The 11,313-nt window shown below is 30.4% G+C and overlaps 3 protein-coding genes across 9 annotated transcripts; all 3 read left to right on the top strand.

Moving 5' to 3' along the window:
- The first annotated feature begins 326 nt into the window (after nt 1-326).
- LOC101244833 (uncharacterized) lies at nt 327-5,476 on the top strand. Of its 6 annotated transcripts, none has more exons than XR_011215019.1 (4): nt 327-994; nt 1,094-1,210; nt 2,146-2,335; nt 4,517-5,476. XR_011215019.1 is itself a non-coding variant. In XM_069294442.1 (4 exons), exons 1-3 carry the CDS (start codon nt 641-643, stop codon nt 2,221-2,223), a joined length of 549 nt encoding a protein of 182 aa, XP_069150543.1. In that variant the 5' UTR covers nt 327-640; the 3' UTR covers nt 2,224-2,244; nt 3,174-3,562. The 6 variants fall into 6 exon arrangements, 4 of the variants coding, with proteins under 4 accessions (XP_069150543.1, XP_069150544.1, XP_069150545.1 ...); XR_003245244.2 differs by lacking the exon at nt 4,517-5,476 and adding an exon at nt 3,174-3,562; XM_069294442.1 differs by lacking the exon at nt 4,517-5,476 and adding an exon at nt 3,174-3,562 and having other exon boundaries at nt 2,146-2,244.
- Nucleotides 4,457-5,476, top strand: LOC101245123 (vacuolar iron transporter homolog 1-like). Its single transcript, XM_010318755.4, has one exon. The coding sequence runs from the start codon at nt 4,457-4,459 to the stop codon at nt 5,300-5,302; it is 846 nt and encodes a 281-aa protein (XP_010317057.2). The 3' UTR covers nt 5,303-5,476.
- A 2,443-nt stretch (nt 5,477-7,919) lies between these two features.
- On the top strand, nt 7,920-10,971 carry LOC101249888 (uncharacterized). 2 transcript variants are annotated; one of them, XM_004233868.5, is made up of 5 exons: nt 7,920-8,112; nt 8,201-8,374; nt 8,828-8,926; nt 9,373-9,503; nt 10,560-10,971. In XM_004233868.5, exons 1-4 carry the CDS (start codon nt 8,038-8,040, stop codon nt 9,487-9,489), a joined length of 465 nt encoding a protein of 154 aa, XP_004233916.1. In that variant the 5' UTR covers nt 7,920-8,037; the 3' UTR covers nt 9,490-9,503; nt 10,560-10,971. The 2 variants fall into 2 exon arrangements, with proteins under 2 accessions (XP_004233916.1, XP_069149590.1); XM_069293489.1 differs by lacking the exon at nt 10,560-10,971 and having other exon boundaries at nt 9,373-9,587.
- Nucleotides 10,972-11,313: the final 342 nt, after the last annotated feature.

Below are 11,313 nucleotides of genomic sequence, written 5' to 3'. Positions count from 1 at the left end.
GTACATATGTAATTACTATGTATATGTATCAATGATTGTGTTTGTATATTTGCATAAAATATAAATGTTTATACGATTGAATCGAGTTAAAATATTTGTATTTATAATCAAATTCCTCTCTCTTTCGTTTATACAAATTCAAATTATACAATGTATAATTTGTATTTGTATAAAACAAGAAAGAAAGAAAGACAAAAAATGACTTGGAAGACTTGAATTGTATACTTATAAGTGTATAGAATGAGATGTTATTATATTTGCATTTGTATATACGATTCTCTCTCGATTTATACAAACACAACACAATTTATACATTTGTATTTATATAAAGTGAAAAAGACGATCCAGAAAGTAACAAGTGAGATTTAAAGCAAAGTGGCAAATGATAAAAAGTTTATTGCGAATTGAATTAAATAAAACTTGGTTATAACATTTATTTTAGAAATTAATATTGTCTTGCAATAATGCACAATTTTTAGTTTATAATAATTTGAAGATATATTAATTTTTTTTTGGTAAATGTTTTCGAAAGAAAAAAAAAGGAGATATTTTTTTTTTGAGTGAACCTCTTTATCTCTTATTCACAATTGATTGCCATATTCCACCATGAAAATATACAGTGCAAAAAACATCAACAAAAATGGTGGCATTAGCTTCTTCATCTCTCTGCAATTCCCCTTCTTCAATTATCCATTCCTCAAAAACATCTATACCCAATTTCATTACATTCTCTTCCTTAAGTTATTACAAGAAAAGGGGAAAATCGCTTGCAAGTCGTAGCCTTGGAATTGTTGCTGCTACTGAAGGTTCTGTTAACAAATCTAGTGGAAAAGATGAGGAAAAACAAGAAGACCCATCAGTTCCTACATGGGCTAAACCCGGTACGGATGAGCCTCCACCATGGGCTAGAAATGAAGCACAGAAAGATTCTTCAAGCATTCAAGTTCCATTCGTTGTTTATTTGCTTGCTTCTGCTGTCACAGCAATTGCAGCGGTGAGTTTTTTTCTTTTAAATCAGGAATTTCATTTTCTAGTGGAGAAGTTTTTTGGGGTCATTATAAAGATTGATTCTTGATTGGGTTTTTGAGTGCAGATTGGTTCTATTTTCGAGTACACGAATCAGAAACCTGTGTTTGGAGTTTTGGGTTCAGATAGTGTTTTTTATGCTCCATTGCTTGGGTTCTTTGTGTTCACTGGCATTCCCACTTCTGTAAGTTGATTTATTTTTTTCTCTGTTCATGTCTTTCTGCTGTTTACGTTATGTTGAATTGTTTTGAATGATGAAACTAAGTTAGCGTTTGACCATAAATTTTGGACTAAATTTTGGTAATTTATATTTTGAATATCCGTTTGGCCGTGAAATTTGATTAGTTTTTGAAAATATGATCCTCAAAATACTTTTCAAGTTCCCAAAAGGGGCTTTTTTAGTTTTTGGGACTTCCACTCACGAGACATCAAATGTATGGCCAAATACAACTTTAAGTTCTAAAACTAACAACTTCAAAGAGTTTCTACCTCCGTCTTCAAATCTATGGCCAAACGGGAGCTTAAGACTATACAAATTTGGTCTTTTTGCAAGTTCTGTTTTCAACCCACTTGTAGGTGATTTACTGCCTGTATTTCCATATTTTAAGATAATGGTAGCTACTTCTGTTATTTAAATTATAAGGTAACAATTTCATTAATTGGAAAGAGGAACCAATGAAGAAGTTCCTTAATAGATCTTTGTTTTGTTAGTTACATTTCGGTTCAAAAATATTCCCTTGTTTCAATTTGTTTGTTCTAATTTCCATTTTAGTCCGTTTAAGAAAGAACAGGTTTTTCCTTTTCTAGAAATTCGGTAATTCTAACTTTCTATATGATATGTTTAAGACTACAAAATTCAAAAGATATTTTTACTTTCTTGAATTCCGTGCCAAGTTAATACTAGACAAACAAATTGGCTAAATATGCCAGTCTTGCCTGCATGGTGAGTACTGTATGGCTGGCATAATTTGTGGAACCTAACAGGGTTGGCTCCTCGGCCGACCCTCCATTTAAAAATAATAATAATAATAAAATCAGGGGAGTACTACTTTTGGCAAAAAGAAAAAGGAAAAGTTGATGTTTCTATATTCATTTGAGCTGATTAGAACATATATCCAGGCATTCCTTTGGTTCAAATCAGTACAAGTTGCTAACAAGGAGGCTGAGGAACAAGACCGCAGGGATGGATATATGTAACATCTAATATGCAATCTTTAGGTGATATCTGCAGCATCTTATATGCATTTTTCAGATGTTGTTGATGGTTGTTTCCTAAAATACTATCATCGCAAATGAATACTTTCTCGAGGTTTGTTCTTTCTAGAGCAGCATGAGTGTAAAAATTGTCTTCTCAATACCAGTTATTCCGCTTTATCAATTCTAAAAGTCTTTAATCACCAGATTTGACTATTTCCATCTCTCATTTGAAAAAATAGTTTATCGATTTGTGGTTAGACAAGTTACTTGCTGATCTTTTGGCACAACTTGTGTAAGTTATCCACCAATCTGGTGTTGCTTCTTAACTCTTAACATATCGACCTTGGTAAATCACTAATTCTCTATCTTGTCCCTCACTACCAAGACTTAGGAGCTTGAGGCTTTGGTTCACAACGTATTTACTAATAAGTTGTAATAAATAGTCAAAAGAATATTCAAATAGGTCCTGTGAGTTAAATACATAGCATAACTTACAAGTTCAGTCTACTCTCATTTTGATGGTATATCAGCACTTATTCCTTCCTCTTATTTATTAAGTGAACGAAAAAAGTTCACACTCTAATAGCATCATAGCATGTATTGTCTGCTTGCCTTCACATGTCTTTTTGGTTTCAAGTGTTTGTACCTAAGAAACCAGCAAGTCATTTGTTTCTTGGAATTGAGTAGTGATATCTGCAGAATGGTTTGATACTACATTCTACATGTTGTATTTCATTTCTTTGAAATAGGATCGATATAGTTCTTAATCTGAAGACTATCTCTAAAGTATGCTTATATTGCTTTAGTTTACTGTTTCTCATTTTTGTAGTATCTGCCTGAGAATTTCTTGAAAAACTGATCGCGAGCTAGTAAAAAAAAATGTTCAGTCGTTCCACAACATTCTCTCTCCTTCCTCGTTGTGCTATCACACAGAACTCTGAATTTTGCAGTCTACTTCCTTTGAGCTTTTCAACTCTCTGGGGCGGTGAAGTTCATCCATTTCTCCAAGAGAAGAGAAAAGATAGGGAAGCAACATCATATGAAGTCATGTGAACACAACTTTTGTCCCTGTAGGGAGGACAATTGTATTTTTCCCTCAGAAATGAACTTTAATATAGAAATATGTCATGGGCATTTCGAATCAGAAAGGAACTTCAATATAGAAATATGTCATGGGCATTTCAAATATAAATGCATAGTGATTGCACTCAAACTATTTGGCTCTTGGAACTGGCGGTAGTGAGCAGTATGAGCTGTGATTTCAAATCTTGTAACTGTAGTTTTGTGATAAGAATGGAAAATGATAAATAAACGAGCAGGACTAAATTCTCCATGCTAATCTCTCCTTTCTCTCTGTTTCAAGTGTTAACTTTTTCCAGAGAATGTGCAAAGTAATTTCTTACAGTCAGCCTCTTCCTTTTCCTATAGTCAATGTTTGGATTAGCTGGTTTTAATATTGGATATGATAAATGGGGTTAAAAAGTAAATGCCAGAGTAATGAAGGTCTCACTTTTATGGTATACGGAAAAGATGAAGTTTATAGGAGTTGAGTTCTATTTTTTGAAGAGGACAGGACGACTCTTAGTGTAACCATTAGTCTATCAGAAACATTTTCTAGTGCACATTTTCCAAGTTGAACACAGCTCACCAATGCTTGTGCTAAAGTATGTGCTCATATGCATAAGTAGGTTCCTCATCAGATCAGAAGCTAGTTTATGTGAAGCAGCCACTCAAGCTAAGATAGCTTTTCTATGTGGTGCTAGCTGAGGACGTCATACTGGAGAAAAACCTATGTACATCACTATACATAGCTCTTCTCTGCATATTGAGTTAAGATGTTGATTGAATGAATTTTTTTTTTTTTATAATTTGGTTTAGATGAACTGCTAGTTAGAATGAGACAAAGTGATGCTCTAGATTTCCTCTATTTGGAGCAACAAACAATAGAAACTTACTTTTCATTTGCAGTTGGTTGTTGTCTGTATAGTATGATGTCTCCTTCTTGGCATAAGTATTCTTGCCATAAGTAAAGACATTCAGAAGAAACACATATGAGCTTATGTTTGTTCTTCTCGGTTTTAGCGTGTCAGCTTGTTTTTTTCCCACGGTGCCACCTAAGTAAGACGATTCTTAGATAGCAATATTCATTATTTATGAACTGGGGTTCCTACATATTACTTCCACGCGTACAAGCGTGCCTATGGCTAAAAGCCACACTCCCATTCATTGAATGATGGATTCTCCCAAATCAACTGAGGCCTGTGCTAAGAAAGATTCTCATGCAACTGCCCAGGAAGAGAAAACTTTAGAGAAACTAGCCCGAGCTCAGTGGCTTCGAGCAGCTATCCTTGGAGCAAACGATGGATTGCTTTCCACCACGTCCTTGATGCTTGGTGTGGGTGCAGCTAAAGATCAAGATCAACAGTCTATGGTACTTTCTGGAATAGCTGGAGCTCTTGCAGGTGCCTGTAGCATGGCTGTCGGAGAGTTTGTCTCTGTTTCAACTCAACGAGACATTGCAAAGTCCATTGCTTACGAGTTAAAAGGAAGCAGTCCAACTAACACTGCAGAAACCAAGCAAGGTGAAGTCCCTCATGACATGGCCTTTCACAGTATATTAGCCACTTCAACACAAGGCGGAAAACTTCTATATGAATCACCTGTACATATACAGTCCAACTCTTTCACACCTGCAAGATCTCCACTTACAAAAGTTATGGAAATGGATGCAAGAAGAACCATGATGGAGGAATCAAAACTGGACAATGACATAAAGTTAGAGCCACTGCCTAGTCCATTGAAGGCTGCTGCAGCGTCGTCTCTGGCTTTTCTCTTTGGAGCCTTTGTTCCTATGATGCCAGCTCTATTAGTGAGTGACAACAGAATCAGGATTTTTTTGATGGTGCTTGTAGCATCATTAGCTCTGTGTTTATTTGGTGGAATTGGAGCTCATCTTGGTGGTTCATCAGTGAAAATATCTGCTATAAGAGTTTTACTTGGAGGGTGGATTTCAATGGCTCTCACATATGGTTTACTTAAGCCCTTTGACAATGATTCAAAGAGAGATTATGATGATTAGTGGAATAGATGTTTAGATACTTGGTTTAAGTAGAAAAAAAAATACTAGTATTTTAGCTTTTGGTGCAAAAAAAAAAAAGAAGAAGTGGAAGTTGCGGTTGTGTTTAAACATACACTTCACTTGTGTAAAAGATTTAAAGCGAAATATAACATGAAAAATTGGTTACGGAGAAAATCAGGTTGTTATAATGAAATATAGTTATAACGAATGACTATTAAAATGAGGTTTCACTTGCGTTTCTATCTCTTTCTTTTTTTTCATTTCTTTTTCTATCAAAATTTGTTGTGTCTTTCTTTGGTTGAAGACATCATCTAATTAAACAATGCAAAGACTAAATTGTAACAAAATAAAACACCTAACAAAGTTTTTCTAGTATAATTAAAATTAAATAAGGAAAGAAGCAAACTCAAGCACATAAAATGATTTTGAACATAAGTGGATCGATCAAAATAAAAAGAGAGAACTGATAACATTTTATCAACATCAAAAAAAAAAAAAAGGAAGTGGAAAACCTAGCGAGCTCAACAATATTTTTTACGCTTAATTATTAATGCATTTCTTTGTTATTTTCAATAATTTAACATATTGATAATTAACTTTTATAATCACAATTTGAATTTCCGCTCAAGAATTTTTTGTTAAAAAAGTAACAAATTGATAGATAAATCCTAAAAGATGTCAAATAGATAATAATTCATACCTTCAATATAAAAATATACCTTAATAAAAAGTTTTCAAACGGATTGAAATTGGAGATTGAATTGAGCTCAATTGAGAATTCTCTTTAAATGGGTTAAGCTTAAATAGGTTGAGATTGAATCCAATTCAAATTATCTTGAGCTCAACCCTTAAAATTTTGGACGAATTGGACAGGTTACATATATTAGAGTTCATTCTTGACACCCCATAGCTTTAAAAGATGTTAAATGTGGGGGTTGAGTTGAAATATAGATCATAATTCAATCCGTTTAATTTTTATTAAGTTTTAATTGTTTGTTCATATTTATTTTAATATACAAAAATAAATAAAAATTCTTTACTATAGTTATATAACACATATATGTTAAAAAATATTTTGACAAAATTCTTAATTGTTTAGACTATATAAATATTTAAACTTTTAATGAAATAAAATAAATTAAACATATAAATAGGCGAATCGATAAACCCTCCTAACTTAAACGAATTAGGTTTGATTTTGTTATCCATGACATCATAAATTGCCGTGTGCTAGGCTCCTTGTCCTTGGGAATCGATGGATTTGTGTGATGCACAACCATTTTAATTTTTAGCCAGTTAAGAATCTTATTTTAAAAAATTGTTAAATATAAAATTTAAAAAAAAAAGATTTTTAATATCTTGGAAGTAAAAGTTGCAAGATTTGGCGTTCTAATGTAATAAATGATTGAAACACGTGAAATATCCCAAATTACCAATTAGACCTTAGGAATTTGATTCTTCGGAATCTGAATATTCCGATGATATATTCTTCATTTTTAATCTTAAAATTATAATTATAATATATAAATTCTTGTTAAATACTATCTGTGAAGGGTGTAATTAACAGAAAATAAATAAATAATCGAAAGACATACACCTTAGCCATCAAAATTTGTCCATGTAGAAATACTCATTCTAAAGATATTTTCGACATCGCTATTCATTTTGATATTTTTTTCAAACTTCTTCTAAATAATATTTTTATTAAATCGAACACCTATCATCAAAATAGTAATTTAATTATGAATAACACGTTAAAATTGATCATAACTCATAACAATATAATGCCAAACAATGAAAGCAATATCTTCCTCACTAAGATGCACGTATACGCAACATAATAGGGATAGAAACGACCACGTCGTTGAGATTTAACTACTAGTATTTGTTTCTACGCCATTGACATAGATTATACTCTATACTATATTATTATTATTATTATTATTATTATTATTATTATTATTGTTATTAGATAAATCACTATGACATAAGATTCTAAACCAAAACAATAAAAAAATCAATCCATCTTGAAATAAATATCGTTTTAGCAACAACCAAAAAAGAAAGCAAAATAAGTATGGTTCTACAAATTTAAAACAAAAAAATAGCAATTCTTTCTAACTAGACTTTTGTATTAAGGAATGATTCATTCTTAATAATGCTTAATTCTCGAAAAGACATACTTCCTCCGTTTCAAAAAGAGTGATCTGATTTGATTTGACAAATAAACTGCTCTTCAATCTTATGACTTTAAATATGTCATGTGACAAGCTGAAATTAAAATATTATCAAAAGATTAAAAAAACTCATTCATTTTGAAACAGACTAAAAAGAAAATGAATTCTTTCCTTTTTAAACGAAGAGAATACTTGTTCGATATCCGTAGAGCCTATTTAGAAATTGAACAAATTTTTCTTCATAAGCTAGCTTTTAGAATCAAATTAGATTGTATGAAATCAAAACGATTTCAATTTATTTTTCTCTATATTGAAAAAAAATAATTAAAAAAAGAGTACAAGTCAAAGAGCAATGATGAAGCCAATCTAGCATGGTGACAAAAGGGTATGGCATAGGAGTTGCCAATAATTAATAAACCCAACTCCCCTCCCCTCATTTTCATATTATGTCACTTCTATTTACTTAAATAAATAACCACCATCTTCTTCTTCCCTCTTCACCATCTTTAAAAACTTAGCTACATTTTTTTCTAGTAAATTAGTATCAAGAAAATAAAAATGAAGCAGCTAGATACTAAAGACTTAGCTTCCTCCTTACCTGTTCTTCCAAGATTAGATCGCCTCGATCTCCTGGTAATAACTATTTTCCTCTGTTCACTTTTATTTGTTCATTATACTAAAAAAAATAATTGTTCACGACTTTTCGTGACGTATAATGCAGCTGCAGGTTCTAGAAGAGAAACATGGAATGTCACCAAAAAATGAGAAAGGAAAAGAAGAAGAAAACTCAGAGTACTGCAGGAGTACTCTGAGTCTATCTACTGCACTTGAAGAAGTTCATCACAAAGGCACTCTTGTTGATCGACTCACTGCACTCGAGAATCGAGTTTTAAAGGTTTAAAGATCATAAGATTAAAGACTATTTTAATATATTATCACACATATTTCTAATTTAAATTAATCAGAAAATCAATTGAAAAGTCATTATTGTTGGATTTTATTTGCCCTAAATTTATTAACATAAATATGTTTTCCTTTTAGAAAAGATTTAGGGCTTTATAAATAGAGGAATGTTCCTTTGTTATCACTTGTGTGAACATCTCATGTATTCCGAGTGCTTTGGTTGAATTGTTTTCCTCTGTATTTGTACTCTCATATTTATAGTGGATTGCTCATCACGTTAAATTTTTGTGTCTTTTGATATATTTCTCGTTGTCTTCTTACTCGTAGTCTTTCGAGGTTTGCACACTTACTTATTTTCGATCCTAACAATTATTATTTAAAATTCTATGTTCGACCAAACTAAGACATAATACATAAAATTTTGATTTGTGTTGTTTAATTGCAGCTAAGCTTAGAAATAGAAGAAGGGAACACATCAAGGTCGAGTTCATCATCCAAGTCAAGAAATCATGACAATGAAGACGAAAAGGCCAGTCTCAAACAGGTAAATAATGTTTAGATAGTCAACCAACTGATAAAACATAATATATTTATACCTTTTTAAATAAAAATAAGAAGATTTATCACTTTTTTTTCTTCAAAATATATCATCATCCTTGATGCTTAATTATAAGTAGTTTGAGTGTTACTCAAGTGAAACATTTAAAAGAGATATACTATATTCCATATGTACTATTCATGTTTAACTCTAATTAATAAGTATCCTAATTATGATTAAGAAAATGTCATCCTTAAGAAATGTGACAAATAATATAAACCATACTACATTTTAACTTTACCTGCTTAATTAATTTTATATTTTTTCATACAATATATAGGCTTGTGTCTATATATATATCAATTAATACATGATGATCAGTTCTTTAATTTGTCAGAACATATGATTATTGGCTTTTATTAATTATAATAAATTTGTTTGTAATTTTACAGGAAGAAGCATCAAAAGCATGTTTATGTAGTGAGAAAACAGATAAAGTTGTTGGTAATGCTAAAATGACGAAGAAAAAATGGCACATTGGCAGCTGGCTTCGATTGGGATGTAATTAAAATTTGAAAATTATGTACGTAAATTTAATCATATTTCTAGTACTTTAAATTTGTACTTGTTTAAGCTTCAAGTCGATTAATTGCTTATGATTTTCTCATCCATCATACCTATCGGCTGGGGGACCATAATTAGGAATCCGGAGTCTAAAGGGTGAAAAATATTGACAAAAATTTTAAATGATATATAAAATTTCTTCTTAACCAAAACGCTAAAACCGCTCATAAAGTAGCGATTTTGTCCGTTTGAAAAAGTAAAATCGCTGCAATACCAGCGATTTGTTAAATTTTATTTTTTTTTAAGAAAAAAATAATTAAACAAAGGAGCGATTTCCAAACTAAAATTTTCTTTTTTTAATATGTCGCTGCTAAGGCAGCGACTTAAGTTTAATTTTATTATTATTATTATTTTTTGCTTCTTTTTTTTAAAAAAAAGTTTAAATAATTTTTTAAAAAAAAAATCAAATCGCAACAATTTATAAATATTTTTTTTTCTTTTTTTTTTAAAATCAAATCGCTAAAAAAGATTTTGATTTAAAATCGCTGTCTTGAAAGCGATTTGATTTTAAAAATAAATTTAATTAAAAACCGCTGCAATTTGATTGTTTTTTTTTAAAAAAAATTATTTAAACTTGAAAAAAAAGCAAAAAAAAAATTAAAAAAAAATCTTGAACTCAAGTCGATGTCTCAGCAGCGACATAACAAAAATATAATAAAAAATATATATATTTTGAAAATCGCTCCTTCAAAAGTGATTTTGTTTTAATTTTTTTTTTTTAAATAAATTTAACAAATCGTTGTTATAGCAGTGATTTTATTTTTTTCGATGGACAAAATCGCTACTTAGTGAGCGATTTGGCCATTTTAGTTAAAAAAGAAATTCATATACCGTTTTGAAATTTTTTGTTAACATTTCTCACCATTAAGGCTCCAAAATGCTTTCTAGATATTATAACTTACAAATATTTAATTTTCGTACTATATATATATATATATATATATTATTTGAGCTAAAAATATAAGATATCGTATTTAAAAGTGAGTGGCTGACTTGATCTTGTGCAATAATGTAGGTTGCTGAGATCTTTTGGTGATTGTCAAAGTATAATAAAGAGAGATATCAATGCAGGCAGGAGCAAGATAATGTGAATATTGGATAATGATTTGACTTAAACTATTTCACATTAAAAAGGGATATGCTACTATATATATTTTTTTCAACAAAAATACATGAAAAACAAAACAATTGCATCTCTTAATTAATAATTAAGAATTCTGCAAAAATAAAGCAACTTATTATGTACTTGAAATGAGAGGGAGTTGCTCAGATGGTAAACACTCTTCACTTTCAATTCAAAGATTGTGAGTTCGAGTATATATATACTATATACATAATAATTCGAAGATTGCGAGTTCGAGTTCGATTTACACTTTCGCATAGGCATACTTGTATATTTGATTTATAAAAATATACATTACAACAAATCATTATGAGTGTATGAAAGTGTTGTGAATTGATTTAATTTTAGTCGTATAAAAAAATGCATCGAAAATATATTAGAGTTCATTGAAGAACTTCTAATATTTAATCTAATCAATTATAATCCAGTCTAGGTTAGCAATATTGTATTTAAAAAAATATAGTTTAATGAGAGTAGGTAACATAGATCTACTTCTCTTAATTCTTTATAAATATTTTTTTTAAATATTTAGCTTGCGGCTAGAGAGTAGAGGCTATATATGCAGGCAAAATAAATTCGATCAAATTTATTGCTCAATAATACTAGTGTAATTTAAATAAAAGTTTTAAAATTAAAATTAAATTAA

Source organism: Solanum lycopersicum, chromosome 2 (assembly GCF_036512215.1).
Source record: "Solanum lycopersicum chromosome 2, SLM_r2.1".
Taxonomy (NCBI): domain Eukaryota; kingdom Viridiplantae; phylum Streptophyta; class Magnoliopsida; order Solanales; family Solanaceae; genus Solanum; species Solanum lycopersicum.
This window is presented reverse-complemented; position numbering and strand designations above follow the sequence as displayed.

What these genes read in the sequence shown, in the direction of transcription:
- LOC101245123 (XM_010318755.4), top strand. Translation starts at nt 4,457, where the DNA reads ATGGATTCTCCCAAATCAACTGAGGCCTGTGCTAAGAAAGATTCTCAT.
- LOC101244833 (XM_069294442.1), top strand. Translation starts at nt 641, where the DNA reads ATGGTGGCATTAGCTTCTTCATCTCTCTGCAATTCCCCTTCTTCAATT. An exon ending in CTGTCACAGCAATTGCAGCG is followed by an intron (nt 995 to 1,093) that starts GTGAGTTTTTTT and finishes TTTTGAGTGCAG; the next exon opens with ATTGGTTCTATTTTCGAGTA. An exon ending in TCACTGGCATTCCCACTTCT is followed by an intron (nt 1,211 to 2,145) that starts GTAAGTTGATTT and finishes ACATATATCCAG; the next exon opens with GCATTCCTTTGGTTCAAATC.
- LOC101249888 (XM_004233868.5), top strand. Translation starts at nt 8,038, where the DNA reads ATGAAGCAGCTAGATACTAAAGACTTAGCTTCCTCCTTACCTGTTCTT. An exon ending in TAGATCGCCTCGATCTCCTG is followed by an intron (nt 8,113 to 8,200) that starts GTAATAACTATT and finishes CGTATAATGCAG; the next exon opens with CTGCAGGTTCTAGAAGAGAA. An exon ending in TCGAGAATCGAGTTTTAAAG is followed by an intron (nt 8,375 to 8,827) that starts GTTTAAAGATCA and finishes GTTTAATTGCAG; the next exon opens with CTAAGCTTAGAAATAGAAGA.